The sequence below is a fragment of the Python bivittatus genome, unplaced genomic scaffold (genome assembly GCF_059951505.1).
Source record: "Python bivittatus isolate LINGU-HERP-01145 unplaced genomic scaffold, Pbiv_v1 ctg000980_np1212, whole genome shotgun sequence".
In the NCBI taxonomy this organism is placed as follows: domain Eukaryota; kingdom Metazoa; phylum Chordata; class Lepidosauria; order Squamata; family Pythonidae; genus Python; species Python bivittatus.
Window position 1 is genome coordinate 61,007,855 of NW_028277125.1, and position 21,936 is coordinate 61,029,790.

At 39.6% G+C, this 21,936-nt stretch overlaps 1 protein-coding gene and 1 pseudogene across 1 annotated transcript in view; one reads left to right on the plus strand and one right to left on the minus strand.

Annotated features, from left to right (window-relative positions):
- Positions 1–8,881: 8,881 nt before the first annotated feature.
- Positions 8,882–8,972, minus strand: LOC148213602 (U2 spliceosomal RNA; annotated as a pseudogene).
- Positions 8,973–10,407: 1,435 nt separating this feature from the next.
- FANK1 (fibronectin type III and ankyrin repeat domains 1) overlaps positions 10,408–21,936 on the plus strand; it is a 41,414-nt gene continuing 29,885 nt past the window's right edge. Inside the window, exons 1-2 of the mRNA XM_088132114.1 lie at positions 10,408–10,595; positions 15,620–15,744. Of these exons, the coding sequence (XP_087988240.1) occupies positions 10,408–10,595; positions 15,620–15,744 (313 nt within the window). The remainder of the gene's footprint in view (positions 10,596–15,619; positions 15,745–21,936) is intronic.

Genomic DNA, 21,936 nt, shown 5'->3' on the forward strand with positions numbered 1-21,936 from the left:
TGCCCCATAGCTAGGGAACTTGGATCCATAAATACAGGTTGTCCTTGCTTAGTGACCACAATTGGGACTGGCAACTTTGTCGCTAAGCGCCACAGTCACTAAGTGAAACATCACATAACCACAACGGGCTTATGACCTCACTTCCCCTTCAGTCATTAAGCGAGTCACTGCAGTTGTTAAGTGAAACATCACGCGACTGTGACTTATAATTTTACTTCTGCCTTCACTACATGGGTTTTTAGTTTGACCTAGGACAGTTCTTCTAATGTTCCATGAACTATAACATGTAGGCCAGAGTATCATATGAGATGCTGGACATATTGAATAGACATTACAAATTGGACAGTATTATCAAACAAATAAGATTTTATTTCACAAGTCATACTGTATTGAAACTTTTCAAGCATTATGTTTAGGTTTTCACAAAAATCAGGTTGGAAAAGAAAAATATGAAATATGTGAAAGAAATGGAGTTTCTAAAGACGTGAATGTCTTGTCTGAGGTTCTAGGGCTGCTAATTAAAAATTAATTAAATAAAGATCCACAGTTGAATGGTAACATTATTATGTTGATAATCTAGCATAACAGTTACAAGGAATCATGCTAAAAAAAAATACTAATGCAGATATTAAATCTATATAGCACACTGCAAATCCTTGGTAACAAACACCCATCTGGGCACTCTTGCCAGTTTTAAAATCCCTGAAACAATCACAATCTGATAATAATGCAAATTTTCCATGAATGAATGTTTCACTTGCCAGCTAGGAAGGTTTTCTTTTTCTGGTTACTTGAGGGACCACCTGTCTTCCATAACATCTGCCCAGCTGATTCAATCCAGGGGTGTTCTAGGTTCCTTCAATTAAACAATGTCATCTCTCAGGACCCTGGAAGTGTGCCTTCTCTGTAGCAGTGCCTGCCCTCTGGAATGAGGTTCCCTCCAAGATCTAGATGGCCCCCACTCTGCTGTTGTTTAGAAGAGCTGTGACGACCTGGTTCTTCACCCAGGCCTTTGGCAAGGGACAGTGGGGCCCCTGACTTCATTACACTTGCCATCTTTTCTCATCTATTGATTTTATTGTAATTTATTTGATTGTTGTGAGCTGCCCAGAGTCATTGAGAGTAGGGTGGCATACAAGTTTAATAAACTATTATTATTATTATTTGTAGTGACATGAAGAGAAAGGCAAGTCATTAAAAGGATTCATTTCCAAATCTGCACATTTCATTCTTTCCTCTTCCATCTCTTCCCCATCAATAGAGTCAAATAATTCTGACAAACTGTAAGAGTAAAGGGTTAAGCAATCCAGATCACTTCTTCATATAGTATTCCTAACAATTAAGCACCAGTACTGAGGTTTGACATGACATTAACAAAATGCCAAAGGGTTAGAGTGCAGGTGGAAAAAAAAGTCATTAAAATAATTTAGTTCAAAGGTTATACTTCCCATTCAATTTGAAAGTTTTTGTCCTGAATGTTCTCTTTTTGTTATCACTTTAGACCTTGAGACTCTTTCATCAAAAATATATATTTGAGAAAAGTTCAAAAATCAGAACACCCACATTTAGAATGATGAATATCTGGAAATACAGCTTAGGAGAAACCAGTAGTTTTTGGCATGTTCAGTTAATTAACTTCTTTTTCAGTTTGGACTAATTAATAGCAAGTTGGTTTTGTTCTCCTGCAATGTAGTCTCTCCAGCTTCTCCTTTGCTAATACAGAATGTGATTAAGAATTCTGTTAAATGACTTTTTGCCACAAACTTATGTTTCCTGATTCTTTGTGAGAAAATGATTACAGAATGAGGGTATTGTGACTGATTGTGAAGAGGGTCATATTGTCACTTAATCTCAATTCAATAGTTTTTATTACAGGATGTGAAAGATTGATAAATGTATCATAACAATCTTTAGTTTGGTGTCAACATTAAAGAAAAATCTAGGAGTGCAAGCTGAGCTTTCTGGGATTTGAGAGAGAAATTAAATACTATTTCACTGCACTGTTTAATATGAAGCATCTTGAATCACACCAAGAATTTAAACTTTCCTCAATGTCTTCTTCAGAGTGGACAGTGAAGCCTGCACATAATTTTAATTTCTGGGTCAGGCCAACCACTGAAATCCAGAAATACTCTCAATGAAATCAAGTCTTCTCAATTACAAAGTTGTAAGAAGCCAAGGAATGATCAATAACATCTGTAGGATTTGTGCGTGAGCAAAGTTCCTATTTTATATATTCCTGCTGTCTCGGCTGCTCCAGGGCTGGAACGGGGCTCCGTCGTATTTTCTTGGTGCCCTTGAATTTGCACCAACAGCGCCTAAAAACAAACACATCAAAATACAGACGCGGGAATGCTCATAACGCTGTGAAAATTCTTCGTCTTGCTAAAAAAAAAAAAACCTTGACATTCGGTTACCTCCTCATTCGACTCTTTCCTGGAACGTGGAGACAAACTCGAAACGGTAAAATGGGACAGCTGCGGGTCAAAGACACCCAAGCAGGGTTTTCTCGTGATAAAACAAGGCCCGGTTATCTATCTGAACGCGCCACCTTTCCCCAATTGGCATCCCGGTGAATTGCAAACGGCGACGAATTTCTGGGCGTCCCCCCCCCCTCCCCCACCGCTTCTCCTTCTCCCACCCCGCCCAGAGGAGAGCAATCCGTGAGCTGCGCGCCTAATTGGGCCGTTACGTTGTTATGGCAACAGTATGCCGGCGCGGCCTCGCAGACTGGGCAAAGCTCTAAGGACAGCTGCTCATGGAGGCGGTGAGAGGTGAGGGAGAAGGGACGGAAAAGAGGGAGCCGGATGGCTGAGGAGGGAAACGGGGGCGAGCCCCTTGGAGCAGAGTGAGGAGGTGGAGGGCTGGCCCAGAGACCCAGAAAGAGAAGCCCCAAACGCTTTGAAAGCTCAGCGCAGGAACTTGGGAAGAAATAATACAGCCTCGAATGCTGCTGAGCCTGGGAAGAGCGCGTTCAGAAGAGGCACGTGCAGACTTGCTGGGCCGTCTAGATCCCCAGTGCCAACATCTCAAGAAAAAAGAGCAATTACACACTGCATGGAAAGGGAGGTAGACCAACTGTTTCTGAAAGGGTATAAAGGGACACTAGTATACTGTATTCCCTTGGGAGTAGGAGACTTTAGAATGGGTGCAAAATTTGATCTTTTAAGAAGAACGGACAGGAGGAGGAAGGACTGGTATAAATTATCATCCTTTTTTCTTTTTCTGGTAAGATTTTCTCTGCAATCCATATGGAGGTACAGTGAGAAGCAAGTTTCACCTGTTGCATTTCTGGCTGCTGAACAGCTGTTTAAAGCAGAGGGATCCTGCCAGTGAAAAGGTGGCAATCCTCTGAAGTCATGAGCTTTTGGGATTTTTGGATCCTGTGTGCCTTGACTAATATTTCAAACCCAGAACAATAGAACAAGTGAATATTTGTCTTATGTTCTTTTTGACTCATAGGAATCTTTTGTTTTTTAGATTTTTTTAAAATCCTGCCTTTATTATTTTTTATAATTAACTCAAGGAGGCAAGAAAACCTAGTACTCCTTCCTCCTCCTATTTTCCCCACAACAACAACTCTGTGAGGTGAGTTGGGCTGAGAGAGAGTGACTGGCCCAAAGTCACCCAGCTGATTTTCATGCCTAAGGCGAGGCTAGAACTCACAGTCTCCTGGTTTCTAGCCTGGAGTTTTAACCACAAGACCAAACTGGCTCTTGAAATTAGAAGAGAGTTTAGAACCTTTTAGCTCCCAGTGGATCTCCATTCTGAAATACAAGTTACCATCTTGGAAAAAAGGTCCTGTGGTGCTTAAACTGAAACAACTTGGTTTAATGAAGGTCAGAATGAAGTGAGGAAGGAACAGAGCCTGATGTTATTTCAGGGATCCTAGGAACAAGAAGAATATGATGATGTTGGTTTAAGAAGAAGCATTCAGAGGCAGTCCTTGATTTACAACCATTCATTCAGCTACTGTTTGAAGTTATGAAGGCACTGAAAAAAGTGACTTATGACTGGTCCCCTGCCCCCGCAGTCACGTGATCAAAATTCGGGTGCTTGGCAACCTGCCTCCATTAAAGACTGAAGGGGCACTCCACCCACCCACCTCTCTCCTCCCCCCTGCCCCTTTGCCTGCCCTTCACAGTGGCACTCCTTGGTGGTGCCGGCACTGGGGCTGAATTAGAGGCCCAGGGCCTTCAGTAGTCTTAGCCAGTTGCCCCCCCCCAGGCCCTTACTCCAGCCCCAGTGCTGCTGCTGTCAAGGAGCGCCACCTCAAGCCCTGTGCCGCGGCCAGCCACCCCAGCTCCACAGTGCAAAGCCCCAGCTGTCCATGCTGCCCTGCGCTCTGCAGGCCCTGCCATGCCCAGCTGATGTTCATTGTCTTCCTCCCATTGCTGACAAGGTGTGCCTGGACTGGCCCTACGCGAGGAGCTGCTGGCCACGACAGGCTTTCTTCCCGAGGCTGCTCACACTGTTCTCCAAATCATGCACGCTGTTCTTGTGATGCTTTGGAAGACCCCAGAAGCTTTCTGAAGCATTGTAAGAATAGGGCGTACTGTTTGGAGAATGGCAGGTGCGCTGTTCTCGCAATGCTTTGGAAGATCCCAGAAGCTTTCTGAAAGGTTTCTGAAGCATCATGAGAACGAGGCATGCTATTTGGATGACAGGTGTGCTGTTCTTGCAATGGTTTGGAAGAAGCTTTCCAAAGGCTTTCTGAAGCATCACGAGAATGAGATGCACTGTTTGGAGAACAACGCACGTGATTTGGAGAACGGGGCAAGCAGCCTCGGGAAGAAGGCCTGGCGCGGCCAGCAGCTGCCTCGCATAAGGCAGGCTGGGCAAGCCTCATCAACAGCGGGAGGAAGACAGGGAAAGTCAGCTGGGTGCCAGTTGTGTTGGGACTGAAGTAGAGGCCTGGGGGCAGTGGCAGCCAGCTGAGACTGCTGAAGGCCCTGGACCTCTAATTCAGCCCCAGTGCTGCCGCCACCACCAAGGAATGCCACTATGCAGGTCAGCCAAAAGATCAGAGATGGGGAGATAGGTGGGTGAGAGGAGTTGAAGAGGAGGCATAGGAGGCAGTCCTTTACCTTAGGCTCTGGGCTGGGAGGGAGCAAGCCGGGGAATGGCTTGGATCGGGGTGGGTCCTTGCTTAACGACCTGTGCGTCTTGGGGTTATGACAGCAACTGGAACTGCCCAGGATTGCTGTTGCTCAGTGATGCAGTCACACTTTAAGACCACATTGCTTACTGATGGAAATTCCGGTCCAGTTATTGTAAGGTGAGGCTACCTGTAGGAGTGCAGAAAAAGAATAGAGTATTTTTCTTAGAATATGAGGAGAAAAGAATAGAAAATGAAGGAAAATTGGAAGATGGAATTGTAAGGAATAGGTATTTTGGTTGCAGTGGGGAATGAATGGCCATTAGTGCTGAAATCCTATAGTATGAGGTGTCAGAGAAACTGTTTTAGAGTTTTTGCAAAGATATCAAGAGAAAACATCTTAACAGTTGGATGATATATCATAGAAAGCTCAAACACAACTTTACTGTCAGCTAATAGAGAACCTTTGAAACCTGTAATTTTTTTCTTGGGAAGATTATTAACAAAAATTAGTCATTAATTGTATTATTTGAGAAAATTGGAATTTTTAAAACTTTGATAATGTGAAACTTAGTAATTCTTTACCAAAGAGATCTGCATTTGCCCTAGTAGTACCTGTAAATGTCTTTCTCCTTTTCTCTCTCTGATAGAAACTGCAATTTCAGAAATTTTACCTATATTATAATTCTAATGAGTAATCGATATATTTTCCACAGACCTACTCAAACAAGTAATCTGGGCTCAGTGTTCCTCCCTCCCCCTTCCCCAAACTCTCCAAAAGCATTGAATGAAGAAAAAATGCTTACAGAACAAACAGACATGATCAAACAAGTGAATCATTTAAGTCCTGCATATGGTCAACATTTATCTGCTTTATCATACAAAGTAAAATGTGATGGGATACTTCTCTATATTACCTACAGTTCTGCCACCAGTTGTTAAGAGTTATTTGAGTTCTGGAGGAGTTTGGGGTAGGGAAAGATCATGTTTGTATGCACAAATATAGGGAATTGCCATTTCCCAAACTGCAACATTTGTCTCCCCGCTGATTGCCAGAGGTGATTTGGCCATATGCAAGAAAACAGGACTCTGTCTTTAGAATTTATATAGAATTAAGGAGTTTCATCAGATGTAGTATCATGAAAATTATCTGAAATTTCCTATACCTAGAACTTTTGTACGTTATACCTAGAAGCTATACCTAGAACTTTTGTAAATCCCATAGAAGTTATGTAGAATAAGGAATTTCACCAGATTAGTATCATGCAAATTATCTGAAATTTCCTCTTCCCAGTAAGATGCAGACACCTGTATTGCCTCTGAAGCTATACCTAGAACTTTTGTAAATCCCATTGAAGAGAATATATGTAGCTCAGGGTTGAACTGTGGAATTCTTTGTGCTCTCTGAGCTTGGTTGTTTACTTGCAGAAGTTTCATTACCCAACTAGATAACATCACAGTGCTACCGAGTGAGGTTCCAGCAACCTGGAACACCAGAAAAAGGAAACAGACTGCCTATGCAACATCTTCCAACAAAATGGATATCCACACAACTTTATCAAAAAGTGTCTGACCACTCAACCCACTACAGCACAACCAACACAAGCTATGAAAAGGATAACTACCATACATCAAAAACATCTCAGAAACAACCAACAGACTATTACAACCACATGGCATTACTGTAGCACACAAACCAACTAAAGCCCTGCAAAATATCTTAAATAAACCAAAAGACCCAGTAGCCCAAGAAGAAAAAACCAGGAGTTGTCTACAACATACAGTGTAAGAACTGTAACAGCCACTATGTAGGACAGACAGGCAGAAGACTAGCAGAGCACATCCATGAACACCAACTAGCAGTTAGAAGACAGGATGAAAACTCCTTGTTCTCACAACACATGGGCAGACTCAACCATATTTTCAACTGGGAAACTATGAGCATTCTAGACCAAGCCAAATCCAAAAAATGCTAGGGAATTCCTGGAAGCTTGGCATTCAGACAAATCAGACATCAATAGACACATAGAAATAAACCATATTTACACACCATTCAAAAGAGACAACAAAAACCTAAGAAGGAAACAAAAAGAGCAGAGCACACCCCCTCCAGGAGCCAACACCCAGATAAGCAGGGATTAACACCAGACAATCAAGCAGAAAACTTGAAAATACCCTAAAAAAGCAGAAAACACCCTAATCAAGGAACTACCAAGGAGAAAACCACACCCCCACCAACACTGGCAAAGAGCAAACCCCATACTCACTAGCACTGATGATGTTACCTAGTTGGGTAATGAAATGTCTGCAAGCAGACAACCAAGCTCAGAGAGCACCAAGGACTCCACTTTTGTAAATGTCTCCATATTGGGGGCATTTGGAAAGCTGTGTATGAGCTGTAATTAGCATCTGGAGCAGGAGTCTGTTTAGAACGCCCATGACATGCTTTTAAATTTGTCTCAAATAAATATGTCTCAAATATGGCTCAATGAAGTAGGAAACACCTGTCTCAAAATAACCAAGACAAATACAATGGAGGGAAGAAAGGCTAAATCATGAGACTAGATTATGGTGATTGTGTTTTGTGACTCAGGCTGATGTCATAGTGACAAGCCACACACACATGGGTAGATTCCCCAATTCTGGGAGCATGATGGATATTCCATGTAAGTAGTGCTCTGCCAATTTTCATAGAGTTTTAGGATTATATTTCAATTATCCCTAGTGGGAGATGGAAAAACAGAGAAATATCAATATGTCTATTTCTCCTTTTTGTTATTTTTGCTATTTGTTTTTGCTTCATGAGTTTTACTTTCCCTCAGGAGAAGATAAAGGAGATCTTGAACTGAGTAATTCTTCTTAAAGTAATTGCTTTCAATAATTAAAGCAGATTCTCAAAAAGAAAGCCAATTCTATTTTAATTTTCATTATTCATAAGTTTTAAATGTTTCCAGAGAACTTAAAGTAAACTCCAAAATTGACTTTGTAGCAGGAGATTATAAGGTTGGCTGATTGGGAACTTTAGCTGATTTAATTTGTTTTTTCAATATTAAAAAAAAGATAAAGCAGTTCACTAGCAAAGGATAGTGAATAGAGAGATAGGTGAGCCTATCCTTTTATTTCTTTTGAAAGATATGATCTTACGATAGATCTACATAATTATTTATGTACGTATAATTATGTAGCTGTCTTGCTTACTAAAATTATGAAATCTCATTTTTACAGGCTAATTGAAGGGAGAGAATTTTGTTGTTCATGAATGGTCCATTAAATTGGAGTACGTCATCTTTGCAATATGACATAAATAACTTAATTTGTATCATTTGTATAATAACATTATGCAAAGGTAAAAATTGCCAGAGAATTTGGTATGTTGCATGCAAAGTATTTTCTAGACAGATCCAGTAAATCAAGTTTCACACTATCTGGCTTTGCCTTCTAGATCTGCATTAGGACAAACCTTAGGTATGTTAAACTAATGGTTTGGGTTTCTGAGCACTGAAAATATCAACTTCTTTAACTTTCTAAAGGCAAAACAGTAAGTCTTGGCATAATCCTGCAACACATAATGTTTCTGTTTCCTGTTTTAATGTACTGTAACTATGATGTCATAAAGCTCCATGTTGGTCAAAACTATGAAATGAATATACTATACTGTATCTAAGCTGAATCTAGACCCAGCCATCATTTTTATAGCATCCAGTATTTTTGTTTTGTGCTTATTTTTTAATAGCCAGACCATTCTTACAAGCATACATTGAATCAATATTTATTTATTTATTTATATTTTAGGGCATAAATATCACTATGAAATCAGATAATTACTTACAAGTTGATACTACACTTGATCTTAGCCAAAAGGCCAAGAAGCATAATTTAAATAAGAGAAAAAGAATCTAGGGTTTTCAAGTTTCCTCCAATCATGCTTTTGTGTTTTTTGGATTAATTAGACAAGCACAAAATCATCTTGAGATTTTCCTCATTTCTGCACCATCTATAGCAATAAGATGGAAAGATGGGAAGTCACTAAATACAAGATAAGAGAATAATAATACTAATGATATTAATGTCAATTAAATGTCAGTTAAATCAAATTTAGCTTTTCTTTTCATCTCTCCTACTCATTTTTAGAATATGTCTCTTGACATGACACTGAAAGATCAAATGTAGCCTTCTCCTTGGAAGACATTGCAATGCAAGCTATAAATGGCTGGCAACCAATATACTAAGGAAGCTTTACTAAGGTTTCATTAGCCTAACCTAATTTAAATAATATTTACCATAATTCTAAAGCTCCAGTCTCCATAGTCCAATGGTAAAATTGTCTTTGAAATTGTGTAATGTTTCTATTTATGAATCCCATCTTATTTATCTATAGAATGGGCAAGTTTACAGTCAGTTTTTACATTTGAGGGAAAGCAGTTTTTCTAACAATTGTGTCTGGAAAAAAATATCAAATAAAATATGAGAAATATGCACATGTAGTTTGAGGGGGGGAGGGTTTCCCCCCCAAAACTCCAATCAGAGCTTGTTAACTATACTGTAGGAAGACTTCCTGAAATATGAAAAGCTAAATTCGGTTGTTGTTGTTTTTTAGACTTGGAAAAAATCACATTTGAAACTAATACTACAGTAAATTTCAGATTAGCCTGATCTATGGTTCAGGCAGCAAGGGGATGTTTATATGATTGTTTATGGTATTTATTAGTTCTAGGAATGTTTTTTCTTTAATCTTTAGAACCCACATGAACTTCGTTTACCTTATGTATAGTAATTAATTTTATATTCTTTGTCAGTATATGGGGGATTTAACCACTGGTAATCCATGATATTGCTGGGTTTGTGCTTTGTTCCTTAGAAAATATTTGGGAAATAGAAAAAATATTATTTTAACCTGATGTACCAATTTATTATATTGCATATTAAATATGGGGGACCGGTTTTTGTGGATCAGACAAAAGTGAGACCAGGATAGGAACTTTAGGTGAAAATTCAGTATGCCTCAGCCTGTCCTCTCTTTCCCCTACAATAAGCCTAGCTGTACATTTAAATTTTCAGAGATAGGAGAAGTTGTCTGCTAGATAATAATAATAATAGCATGGAATTCTGTCCCTGTTGGCATTCAAATACAAAGTTAAAACTCTCTTTAAAAGCTTTTATAAGGCTTTTTTGAAGCAAACAACAATCTGTTCTGCTGCTGATATTGTATATTGTTTATGCTGATTTACTCTCATTTATTCTAATTTATAATTTGATTTCTTCAGTTCTTGAAAGTTGTTTGTGTATGTTGCCATACTAAATTAATTTTGATGTGTTCATTTGTAGGAAGACATTCCAAATTAAAGCCACACCCTCCAGTTGTAAGCCATGTGAGCCATCATAATATTGAACTGAGTTGGAATTTGGAAGAACAACGAAAAGGTCCTCAAGAACAATGGCTAAAATTTTCAGTTGAAGCAGAAGATCCTAAGTTACATAAATATGGTTTGATTTACACGTAAGTTCAATTCTACTATTTTGTTTCTACAAGTAAAAAAAAGCCTGAGCATAGAAAACTAATTCAACTGACATACCGTCCAGATCAGTTTCTCAAATCAATTCTTAGCTGTAGCTGCAATGTTACTAGAATATTCAGTTCTTTGGATTCCAGAACTCTATCCCCGCTTTTTATGTAACTCAGTGGAATATTTGAAATGTAATGTAATCAGTGATGGATCAAATGTTACCAAGGGATTTAGTGCATGGGAATGTACAATATTCCCTAATACTTTTACTCTCTTTCTTATTTTGATACAGCTAAGTTCTTACAGCATTTTACTGTTTGTCTATCTGTTCATATATATCCCATCTTTCCACTTACATAAGACCTTAAGTCAGCTTATAACAATTAAATACAAAATATAAAAAATAACAGTACTGTCAATATAATTAAAATCAATTAACAGTTAAAAGTTTGGCCAAAAGTTGCATTTTTACAATTTTCCTAAATACTGAGAATCAGACACAACTCCCTGAGGAGCAGCATTCATAGTGTAAGGCCACATAGGAGAAGGTTCTTGCACATATACCAGTTACTGTTATAGTGATTTCTTTAGAAGTGTTTCTCCCCCTGATCTAAGTAATTGGACAGGTTCATAGAGGGAGATGTAGTCTCATAGATTAAGGTATTAGTCAACACCTTAAATTGTGCCAGGCAGGCAATTGGCAGGCAGTGCAGAATTTTTTATACAGGCACTATGTGGTTCTTGTACTTTGCACCATTTCGTAACCTGAATACTGCATTTTGTATTGATTTCAATTTCCGTATGCTATTCAAATTTAGCTTTCTATAGAGCATGTTGCAATCATCAAGAGAGGTGTAACCAAGACAAAATCACTGTCACCAAATCTTATTTACTGAGGAAATGTCCCATTTGGTCTATTAGCCATAACTGTACAAATGTACTCCTCACCATGACTATAACCTACAATTCCAGTGACAGTTGGAGTTGTTCTTTCTGGGAAAATGCAACTGTGTCCCAAGAAGTTTTCACCTCAGTCCAGTTTTCTCCTTACCAGCAGCATCTCTTTATTAGATTTCATTTCAGATTGTTTTTCCTTACCTAGCCCATTATCCAGATTAGACAATATAAAAGAGTACTGATAACTTTCTTGGAGATAGAAAGAGAAAAACGAAAGAAAGCAGTAGACTTGCAGAAAGTGAAAGATGGCACCCACTTCAAAGCTCTAAATGACCTCGCCTATCAGTTTCATGGAAATGTAGAATAGCATAGGGAAAAGATAGAATTCTAGCAAAACTGACTACCATGACCATCAGCACCAAATTATCATTCTGTATTATGCTCGATATCAAAAACTGCCAAAAAGGTTGGAAGACCTAGCCAAGTTATACTCTTCCCATCTGTTTCTAAAACAGATCATACACCAAGATGACCAAAGCAGTCTCATTACTAGAACCCAAATGAAAGCCTGACTGAAATTGATCCAGATAATCAGTTTTATCCAAATACATCTAGAAGTGCAAGAAATGATTTTCTCAATCACTTTACCCAAGTTTGAAATATTAGAAACTAGCTTATAATTATAGTGATCTTACAGGATAAGGGAGAGATTTTTCAGGAAAGGTCTTGTAACTGCCTATGTTAAGCAGACACAAACACTTTCCACACTCAGGAAGGCACTGATCATATCTCTTAACTATAGAGTGAATCCCAACTTGATTAATTTAATCAGCTAGGAAGGCAAGGGTCAAGCAAGCAGTTGGTAGCTCACATTTCTACATATGACTTGTTCACATCCTTAGTATCTACACATGTCAGGCTCATTGGCAAAACCTCAGCAGAATTTTTCAAACACTTGGAATAGCTTAAGAAGGCTCTAGGCTTGTACTCATCTTAAGACTGTTCAACAAACAATATGACAATGCTGAATAAGAATCTTTGTTGCATTCTAGGAAACCACTGAAACAGTTGATTGCCATCTGTTATGATGAAAGTTCATTTCCTTCTTTATGCTCACTATAATTTAATTCCAATGCTTCTTTCTCCCATACTTCCCATGATTTACAGCAGGAGTTTTCAAATGTTTTCATACAGTAGAACCTGTTAGTTAACAAAAATCCAGAACCCCTGATCAAGAGAAAAAGCTCTAGTGATAGAAGATTGGCAGCTTTTGAATGAACTTTTATTTTTGCCCTTAATCTGTCATGGTACTCCATGGGTTCTAAGCCTTTTGCTTCTCTGCCTTGAAGCTGGACAGCTATTGGTTATTGCCATAATCATTAACTTTTCCTGAGAAATTCCGACTCTCAACTTCTACAACAAGCAGAAAATAACCCATATGTATAGGACAGATGTCAAGATTAACTCTTTTTGACCAACCCCAACACTAGAGTCCAAGCCAAAGACAATTCAATCTACTTTGTTTGCAAAGAACGATGAAAATTGCTCTTGATGATCCCCTGACTATTCCAGCCTCCCTACCCTAACATCTTAATGGAGAAGCTATTCCAGAATATGGTAAACCACTGGCATTGTGTTTGGTGCAGAATGGGGGCAGAGAAATAAATCCTTTTTGCTGCATCTGCTACCATTGGGTATGAGTTCAGATGAGCCTTATGTAGATCCAAATCAGTGTGCGAACTGATCCGTCTTGGAGTTCTTCCACCTTAGGCTCTAATTTTCTACCTAACTTCTTCATTGCTCTCAGTTCCCTGGTAAACCAAGTTGCTGATTTAGCTCTGCTAGAGGAAAGATGTATAGAAATGATTGTATCAACTGCCTGGGCTGTCCCCCCATTCCGCAGATCAGCTAGAGTTTCAACAGTTTCACTGACAGATCAGGTGGGAAATTCCCCAAACCCATTCAGAAAATTGTTCACCAGATCCTTCAGGGATATGATCAGACTCTTTCTACTGATCATCCACTGTGCAGAAATACATATCAACTGCCAGTCCAAAACTGACCACAGTTACAGATCTGTTTTAAGATCACTGGCTAGCCAAACAGAATACCAAATCCTGTGTGCATCCTACTGTATTCATGGGGCCAAATACCAATTAGGACACCTCCATCATTGACATAGGGGACTGGAATCCTGAGTCATTTCTAATTGGGTAACCTTAGTGGAAATGTTAAAGACTCCCAAGACAAGAAGTCTTGAATAGTTCACTGTCATGCAAGAGATTACCTTGCCTGGCTCAGAAAGAGATTGTTGTGGAGCAGGTAGACAGTACATAAACAGTATTGGTATACTGTGCCAAGCCATGGAATCATGGTTGCAAACACTTGAGGCAATTTTCAGTCATATTTCTTATTAATGATTATCAACTATTTTCTACATTTGGAAATTTATCATACAGAGAGAAAGTAAGAGAGAGTACACAGTTATATTGCCTATCAGTGGTCCCCTAACTGCTGTTACTTGCTTTGTTTTGAATTACTAGGTATTTTTGGGAAGATTCTGTGGAGAATTTTTCACTAGGTGGCAGAATTAGACTGTTTCAGTACTCCCTTTTTCATCATTTATCAAGATAGCTATCTGATACCATCAACGGTATTTTAAATTTTAAATTATTCTGAGAGGTCTATGAAACAATCTTAGGAAGATTTTTATTAAACGAAGCAGTAGCACATGACACTTTTGGTGTGATTCTGATGTCTTGGTCTAATCCTAGTGCACACCATTAGCATAATCAACCTTGTCTTTTCGTCCTTGAAAATAGGTTGGAAGTGTATATTTGATGACACTTCTGCAGATGTTCTGACTCTTGTTTTCGAAGATGTTCAGTCCTTGCATCTCTCTGATGTTTTTTTTTACATCTGCATAGTTTAGATATTTATGCAAGGATGAATTTATTCTGCATCTGTCTTGCAGTCATCACATGACAACACAGGATATATAAATATGCAGATAGCTTCATTGATGCATAATAAAGAAAAATAGTAAGTATTTAAAAAATTGATTCACTTTTACTCACTGTGAATTTTTTTCTTCAACAGCATTGACATTCACAGGTATTAAGTAATACATGATATTAACAATGATAATATGTTGTTGAAATTTGTAGAGGATTACCCTTACATTATTGTCTAAAATGTTAGACAATAAAATATTAGTAATAGACAACCCGTGACCCATTGGGTTCAGATTTCAGAGATATTTCTTTATCTAAACAGAGAAACAGAATGACCACAGGTGGTAGGCAAAAAAGCAGTAGGAGCAGGAGCGATTTCTGATTTCCTGCCAGCTTCCCCACTGACTTTTCTTGTGGGAAGCTGGCAGAGAGTGTTGGAAATCTTCCTCCCTCCCTCCCTCCCTCCCTCCCTCCCCCATATCCTTCCCAACCCACACTACACCATCATGTACCCTCCCCAACCCATGTCGCACCCCCACTCACCCTCTCCAATCTGCACCTTCATGCACCCTCCCCAACCTGTGCTGCATCCTCGTGCACTCTCCCTGACCCTTGCCGCACCTCTCAGGCACCCCTTCGCACCCTTCCTGACCAGCGCCGTGCCTCTCGCACACTCCTGCGCACCCTCCCCAACATTGCTGCACCTCTCACACACTGCCTTGCTCAATTCCCCAACCAGCAGCAGCCATTTACCTGCCTGCTGGCCTTGGACTTGCAACTTCCTGCCAGCTTCACCATTGACTTTGCTTGTGGAAAGCTGGCAGGGAACATTGGCAATCAGAATCAAGTTTAGACTTCCTGCCAGCTTCCCCATTGACTTGTGGGAAGTTGTCAGGAAGCACTGGAAATTACGATTGTGTGACTGTGGCTGACTACAGCAGCATGGCGGCGCTGAAGCGGCCACAACTTTGCCAAATTTCAATCCCACAGGAGTAATGGGTCCTGGATTTTGGACACATTCTGTAAGTTAGCTCATTTGAGGTATCTTGGTTCAAAAATTGTTGCCCTATGATGCATTGTTTCACCCAATTGAAGGTTACAAACAAACAGACACAAGAGTTTTAGTAGTATATAGATTGGAAAAAATAACATTGCTTTCTTTTTAGGGGATATGCCCGACAGTATGTTGTGGAAGGTCTTGAACCTAGAACAACTTACAGATTTCGGCTTAAAGTCACAGACCCTGAAGGAGAATCTGTTTATAGTTCACCTGTTTGTGTAACTACAACAAGTAAGTTCACAATACATAGTTAAAATGTTAAATAGTATAGAAATATATGCAAAATGAAGACAGCTTTGGAAGGAAAGCAGAAACTTGTTCATTAAATTAAAGATATAGTAGTGCTCTCATTTAAACAGTATCGTATTAGGGCTATGTTTTGGACTCATTTTGTATTTGCTCTTCCTTGTTATTCTCTGATCTTTTTTTTTTTCACATTACTGAATTTCAAATATTTAGCTCCCCAGACTAAAAGTAGGAAAAGTCTCATCAACCACATGCAAATTCTTCAGTATGCAAGTTCTACTCCTCTTAAGTATTCCATTGGGATTACTTTTTATTTATTCTTGCTTTAATATACAGAAAGAGGCAAAAGAAGAAAAAGAGACAAAAAAGTAACAAATTAATATAATTTTAAAACCTTAATTTTTAAATAAAGCATTATATTTTGATCTGATGGAGTGCCATCAATCAGTCTTTCCATTACATAAGCAGAGATCAAACATATCTCATCAGTTCAAGACTTTATATCTGGGAATTGCACTGTCTTTCCATTATAAAAAGTAATATATTTTTTTCCTGTACCCCATACTCAGTAAATCTGTATTTGTTCATATACTGATAAATTCAAAATCCATCTAAATAATCTCCTTCAATTTTCTGTAAAAATACTGTAGCTTTTAGATTTAGAATAATGCTATAGATTTAGAATAATTCAAAACACATTTCAATGTTGATTGTAATTCAGGAGTATTAGATACTGCTAACTCATTTCAACCAAATGAAAGCAGAAGATGTTTTAATTAAATATACTGCCATTGTGCAGTTTTAGATGATCCACATTCCTCTTGCAATAACTCAAATGGCTTAAAGAATTTAATTGGCAATAAGCTGATAAAAAGTATTAATATCCCTCACAGCCCATGAATTCTAAATAGAAGGTATATCTTCAACATATAAAACAATGTATGTTAAAGTCCAGCTGCTTTTTGGCAGCAGACCAATGTCATAAATTTAGCACATTGCCATCAGGAAGTAAATGTCTGCCATTGAAACTCGTATAGAGAACAAAGCTTCAGCAAATCCAATTATCATATGGCCTGAACTCAATAATAGGCTTCAGTCCCTGGGATTTATTTGGATCCCCTCCCTGGCCTGGTAGAGGGTATGTACATGGGGAAATGGGAGAGAATACATTTGTGGATTGTATCTATTATTTGCTCCACAAGATATCCGAGAAAGAGAAAATGCTCTAGCACAAGGGTACATGCATGTTATATACTGGATATGTAAAAAAGGGAAAATGGCTACTAACATATAATTGTTGTTCTTCCTTTTTATGTAATCCACAAGGAAAGCTTTACTACACCTTACAAGTGTATTACAAGTGTATTATGAAATAAGCTGATAATTGGGAAGGATAAACAAGCAGAAAATTAGTGGCATCCTGTGTGTGTGTAGGTGTGAAAAAGTCAAGATGATGGTGTGATTGAAGCCTCACCCTTTTATACATCCATGCAATGTCAAGCCCACCTGTGGATGCAGCTATAGGAAGTACTTATCTGATAAAAAGCCAACGTAAAGGGAATATCTGTATGCCAAAGTTTTGCATGTAGTGTCAGAGTTATTGTGTACATTTTTTTTTTTAATCCGCACTCAATTGTTACCGATTCTGCGGCGACTGCCTGAATGAGTCCCTGCAGATTTCAAGGCAAGGTGTTTCAGAAGTGGTTTGCCAGTGCCTAGAGTGGAGCCCAGCTGGTGAACGCAGGAGGCGGGGTTTCCGTTGCTTCGCGCCTTTTTCGGGCGAGCGCGGTTTTCCACGCTACCGGCAACTACTCCTGTCTCCTTTTGCAAAGCGCCGCCAGCATTTTTCCTCCCACCGGAGTGAGAGTAGCCATTTATCTACTCACGTAAGTTTTCGAGCTGCTGGGTTAGCAGGAGCTGGGGAGGAAGCAGGAGCTCGCTCTGCTGTGTGGAGCTGGGCTCGAACCGCTGAAGTGTCGACCATTTCTGGCCGGCAACTTTCAGCGTCATTAAGCCGCTGCGCCACCAAGTCGCCTGTCATACATAGGTTCCTATTATTTATCTATTTATTAAACCTTTCCTCCAAGTGCTAATGCATACCTACATAGCATTATATCCTGCAATAACCATGTGAGGTAGGTTTGGGCTAAAAGATAGTGACTGGTCCAGAGTCACCTATTGAGATATCATGACCAAGGGTGGATTTGAACCTGGGACTTTCCAGTCCTAATTCACCATCTTAGCTATTAAACTGTACTGGTTCTTTACAAACATGAGAGTTGTTGTTGTTCAGTCGTTAAGTCGTGTCCGACTCTTCGTGACCCCATGAACCATATTGCGCCAGGCCTTCCTGTCCTTTACTGCCTCCCTGAGTTTGCTCAGTTTCATGCTCATTGCTTCAGTGATGCTATCTAACCATCTCATCCTCTGCCGTCCTCTTCTCCTTTTGCCTTCAATCTTTCCCAGCATCAGGGTCTTTTCCAAAGACTCCTCTCTTCGCATTAGGTGACCAAAGTATCTGAGCTTGAGCTTCATTATCAGTCCTTCCAATGAGCAATCAGGGTTGATTTCCTTTAAGATTGACTGGTTTGACCTCCTAGCAGTCCAGGGGACTCTTAAGAGTCTTCTCCAGCACCACAGTTCAAAGACATCAATTCTTCGGCGCTCAGCCTTCTTTATGGTCCAGCTCTCACAGCCATACATTACTACTGGAAAAACCATAGCTTTGACTATGCGGATCTTTGTCGGCAAGGTGACATCTCTGCTTTTTAATATGCTATCTAGGTTTGCCATAGCTTTCCTCCCAAGGAGCAAGCGTCTTTTAATTTCATGGCTGCAGTCTCCGTCTGCGGTGATCTTGGAGCCCAAATAAATGAAGTCTGTTACTGCTTCCATTTCTACCCCTTCTATTTTCCAGGAATTAATGGGTCCAGATGCCATGATCTTAGTTTTTTTAATGTTGAGTTTCAAGCCAGCTTTTGCACTCTCCTCCTTCACCCTCATCAAGAGGCCCTTTAGTTCTTCTTCACTTTCTGCCATTAGGGTGGTATCGTCTGCATATCTGAGGTTATTGATGATTCTCCCTGCAATCTTAATTCCGGCTTGTGATTCTTCCAACCTGGCATTTCTCATGATGTACTCTGCATATAGGTTAAATAAGCAGGGTGACAGTATACAGCCTTGTCGTACTCCTTTCCCTATTTTGAACCAATCGGTTGTTCCGTGACTGGTTCTAACTGTTGCTTCTTGGCCCGCATACAGATTTCTCAGGAGACAGGTAAGATGGTCTGGTACCCCCATCTCTTTAAGAATTTGCCACAGCTTGTTGTGATCCACACAATCGAAGGCTTTTGCATAGTCAATGAAGCAGAAGTAGATGTTTTTCTGGAACTCTCGTGCTTTCTCCATGATCCAGCGAATGCTGGCAATTTGATCTCTAGTTCCTCTGCCTCTTCGAAACCCAGCTTGTACATCTGGTAGTTCTCGGTTCACGTACTGCTGAAGCCTAGCTTGTAGGATTTTGAGCATAACCTTGCTAGCATGTGAAATGAGTGCAATTGTGCGATAGTTTGAGCATTCTTTGGCATTGCCCTTCTTTGGAATTGGAACGTAAACTGACCTTTTCCAATCCCGTGGCCACTGTTGCGTTTTCCAAACTTGCTGGCATATTGAGTGCAGCACTTTAACAGCATCATCTTTTAGTATTTTAAATAACTCAGCTGGAATACTGTCATCTCCACTAGCTTTGTTGTTAGCAATGCTTCCTAAGGCCCACTTGACTTCACTCTCTAGGATGGCTGGCTCAAGGTCAGTGACCACACCAGCATGGACATCAGGGACATTAAGATCTTTCTTGTATAGTTCTTCTGTGTACTCTTGCCACCTCTTCTTAATCTCTTCTGCTTCTGTTAGGTCCCTGCCTTTTTTGTCCTTTATCATGCCCATCTTTGCACTAAACGTTCCTTTGAACGTTTTCTTGAAGAGATCCAATTTTCTTGAAGAGATCTCTAGTCTTCCCCATTCTATTGTTTTCCTCAATTTCTTTGCACTGTTCATTTAAGAAGGCCTTCTTATCTCTCCTTGCTATTCTCTGGAAATCTGCATTCAGTTGCTTATATCTTTCCTTTTCACCCTTGCTTTTCACATTCCTTCTTTCCACAGCTATTTGTAATGCCTCATCAGACAGCCATTTTGCTTTCTTGCATTTCTTTTTCCTTGGGATGGTTTTAGTTGCTGCCTCCTGTACAATGTTACAGACCTCTGTCCATAGTTCTTCAGGCACTCTGTCTACCAAATCTAATCCTCTAAATCTATTCATCACCTTCACTGTGTACTCACAAGGAATATGATCTAAGTCATACCTGAGTGGTCTAGTGGTTTTCCCTACATTCTTCAATTTAAGCCTAAATTTTGCAATAAGAAGCTCATGATCTGAGCCACAGTCAGCTCCTGGTCTTGTTTTTGCTGTCTGTATAGAGCTTTTCCATCTTTGGCTGCAAAGTATATAATCAATCTGGTTTCGGTATTGACCATCTGGTGATGTCCATGTGTAGAGTCGTCTCTTGTGTGGTTGGAAAAGAGTGTTTGCTATGACTAGCTTGTTCTCTTGACAGAACTCTATTAGCCTTTGCCCTGCTTCATTTTGTGCTCCAAGGCCAAACTTGCCTGTTATTCTGATTACTCCTTGACTTCCTACTTTAGCATTCCAATCCCCTATCATGAAAAGGACATCTTTTTTTGGTGCTAGTTCTAGAAGGTGTTGTAGGTCTTCATAGAACCGGTCAACTTCAGCTTCTTTGGCATCAGTGGTTGGGGCATAGACTTGGATTACTGTGATGTTGAATGGTTTGCCTTGGATACGCACTGAGATCATTCTGTCATTTTTGAGGTTGTACCCCATTACTGCCTTTCCCACTCTCTTATTGACTATGAGTGCAACTCCATTTCTTCTAAGGGCTTCTTGCCCACAGTAGTAGATATAATGGTCACCTGAATTAAATTCACCCATTCCCATCCATTTCAGTTCGCTGATTCCCAAGATGTCGATGTTCAATCTTGTCATCTCATGTTTGACCACATCCAGCTTGCCTTGGTTCATAGATCTTACATTCCAGGTACCTATACAATATTGTTCTTTACAGCATCGGACCTTCTTTTCGCTTCCAGATACATCCACAGCTGAACGTCCTTTCGGCTTTGGCCCAGCTGCTTCACTCTTTCTGGAGCTACTTGGAATTGCCCTCCGCTCTTCCCCAGTAGCATATTGGACACCTTCCGACCTGAGGGGCTCATCTTCCGGCGTCATATCTTTTAGCCTTTTAACATTGTCCATGGGGTTTTCTTGGCAAGGATACTGGAGTGGGTTGCCATTTCCTTCTCCAGTGGACCACATTTTGTCAGAACTCTCTGTCATGACCTGTCCGTCTTGGGTGGCCCTGCACGGTATAGCTCATGGCTTCACTGAGTTACGCAAGCCCCTTTGCCACGACAAGGCAGTGATCCATGAAGGGGAAACATGAGAGAAATAGCCATTATTTCTAAATTGCATTGCAGATGAGAACAGAGGTTGACAATGAGAAAGTTAGTTAAGAAAATAAGGAAGGTTTCATTTCTTTAAACTGAAAAATATAGGATACTCTTTGAATATCCTCTTGAAATACCTTGAAAGGCAATTTGGTATATGGTGAAATAGAAGTATAGAGATTTAATACATTCTTGAGCACTTCGTTACTGTGCTGAGCCATAGCTTATTTAGCAAGATGGTGAGTCATGGTCTGCTGAGTTATAGCTTTTTGAAAATTTGATTAAAACCTGGATCCAAAGTATCAAGAATTTATTTCTGCTTATGTTGAGGCCTTTTCTAATTCTCATCTGGCATTAGCTCTTTGTATCTTCCCTAATGAGCTTTTGGGAAGCACAAGGAAAACAGAAATGAATTCCACTAAATACCAGAGATGAGATTCCATCAAAACCAAAGAGTCTTAGGAAATGCAGTTAATTATTTTTTTTTTAAGTCTCCCAAGGAGTTTAGATTTTAGACAATATGGTTATTAGAAAAAATATTTTAAGTAACTTTCAGAAATTGTGAGACTCAAATGATACAAACAGGGTAGCATATTGCTTAACCAACTCCATAATATACTTTGAAATTTATAGCCACTGAAAATATTTCCTGAT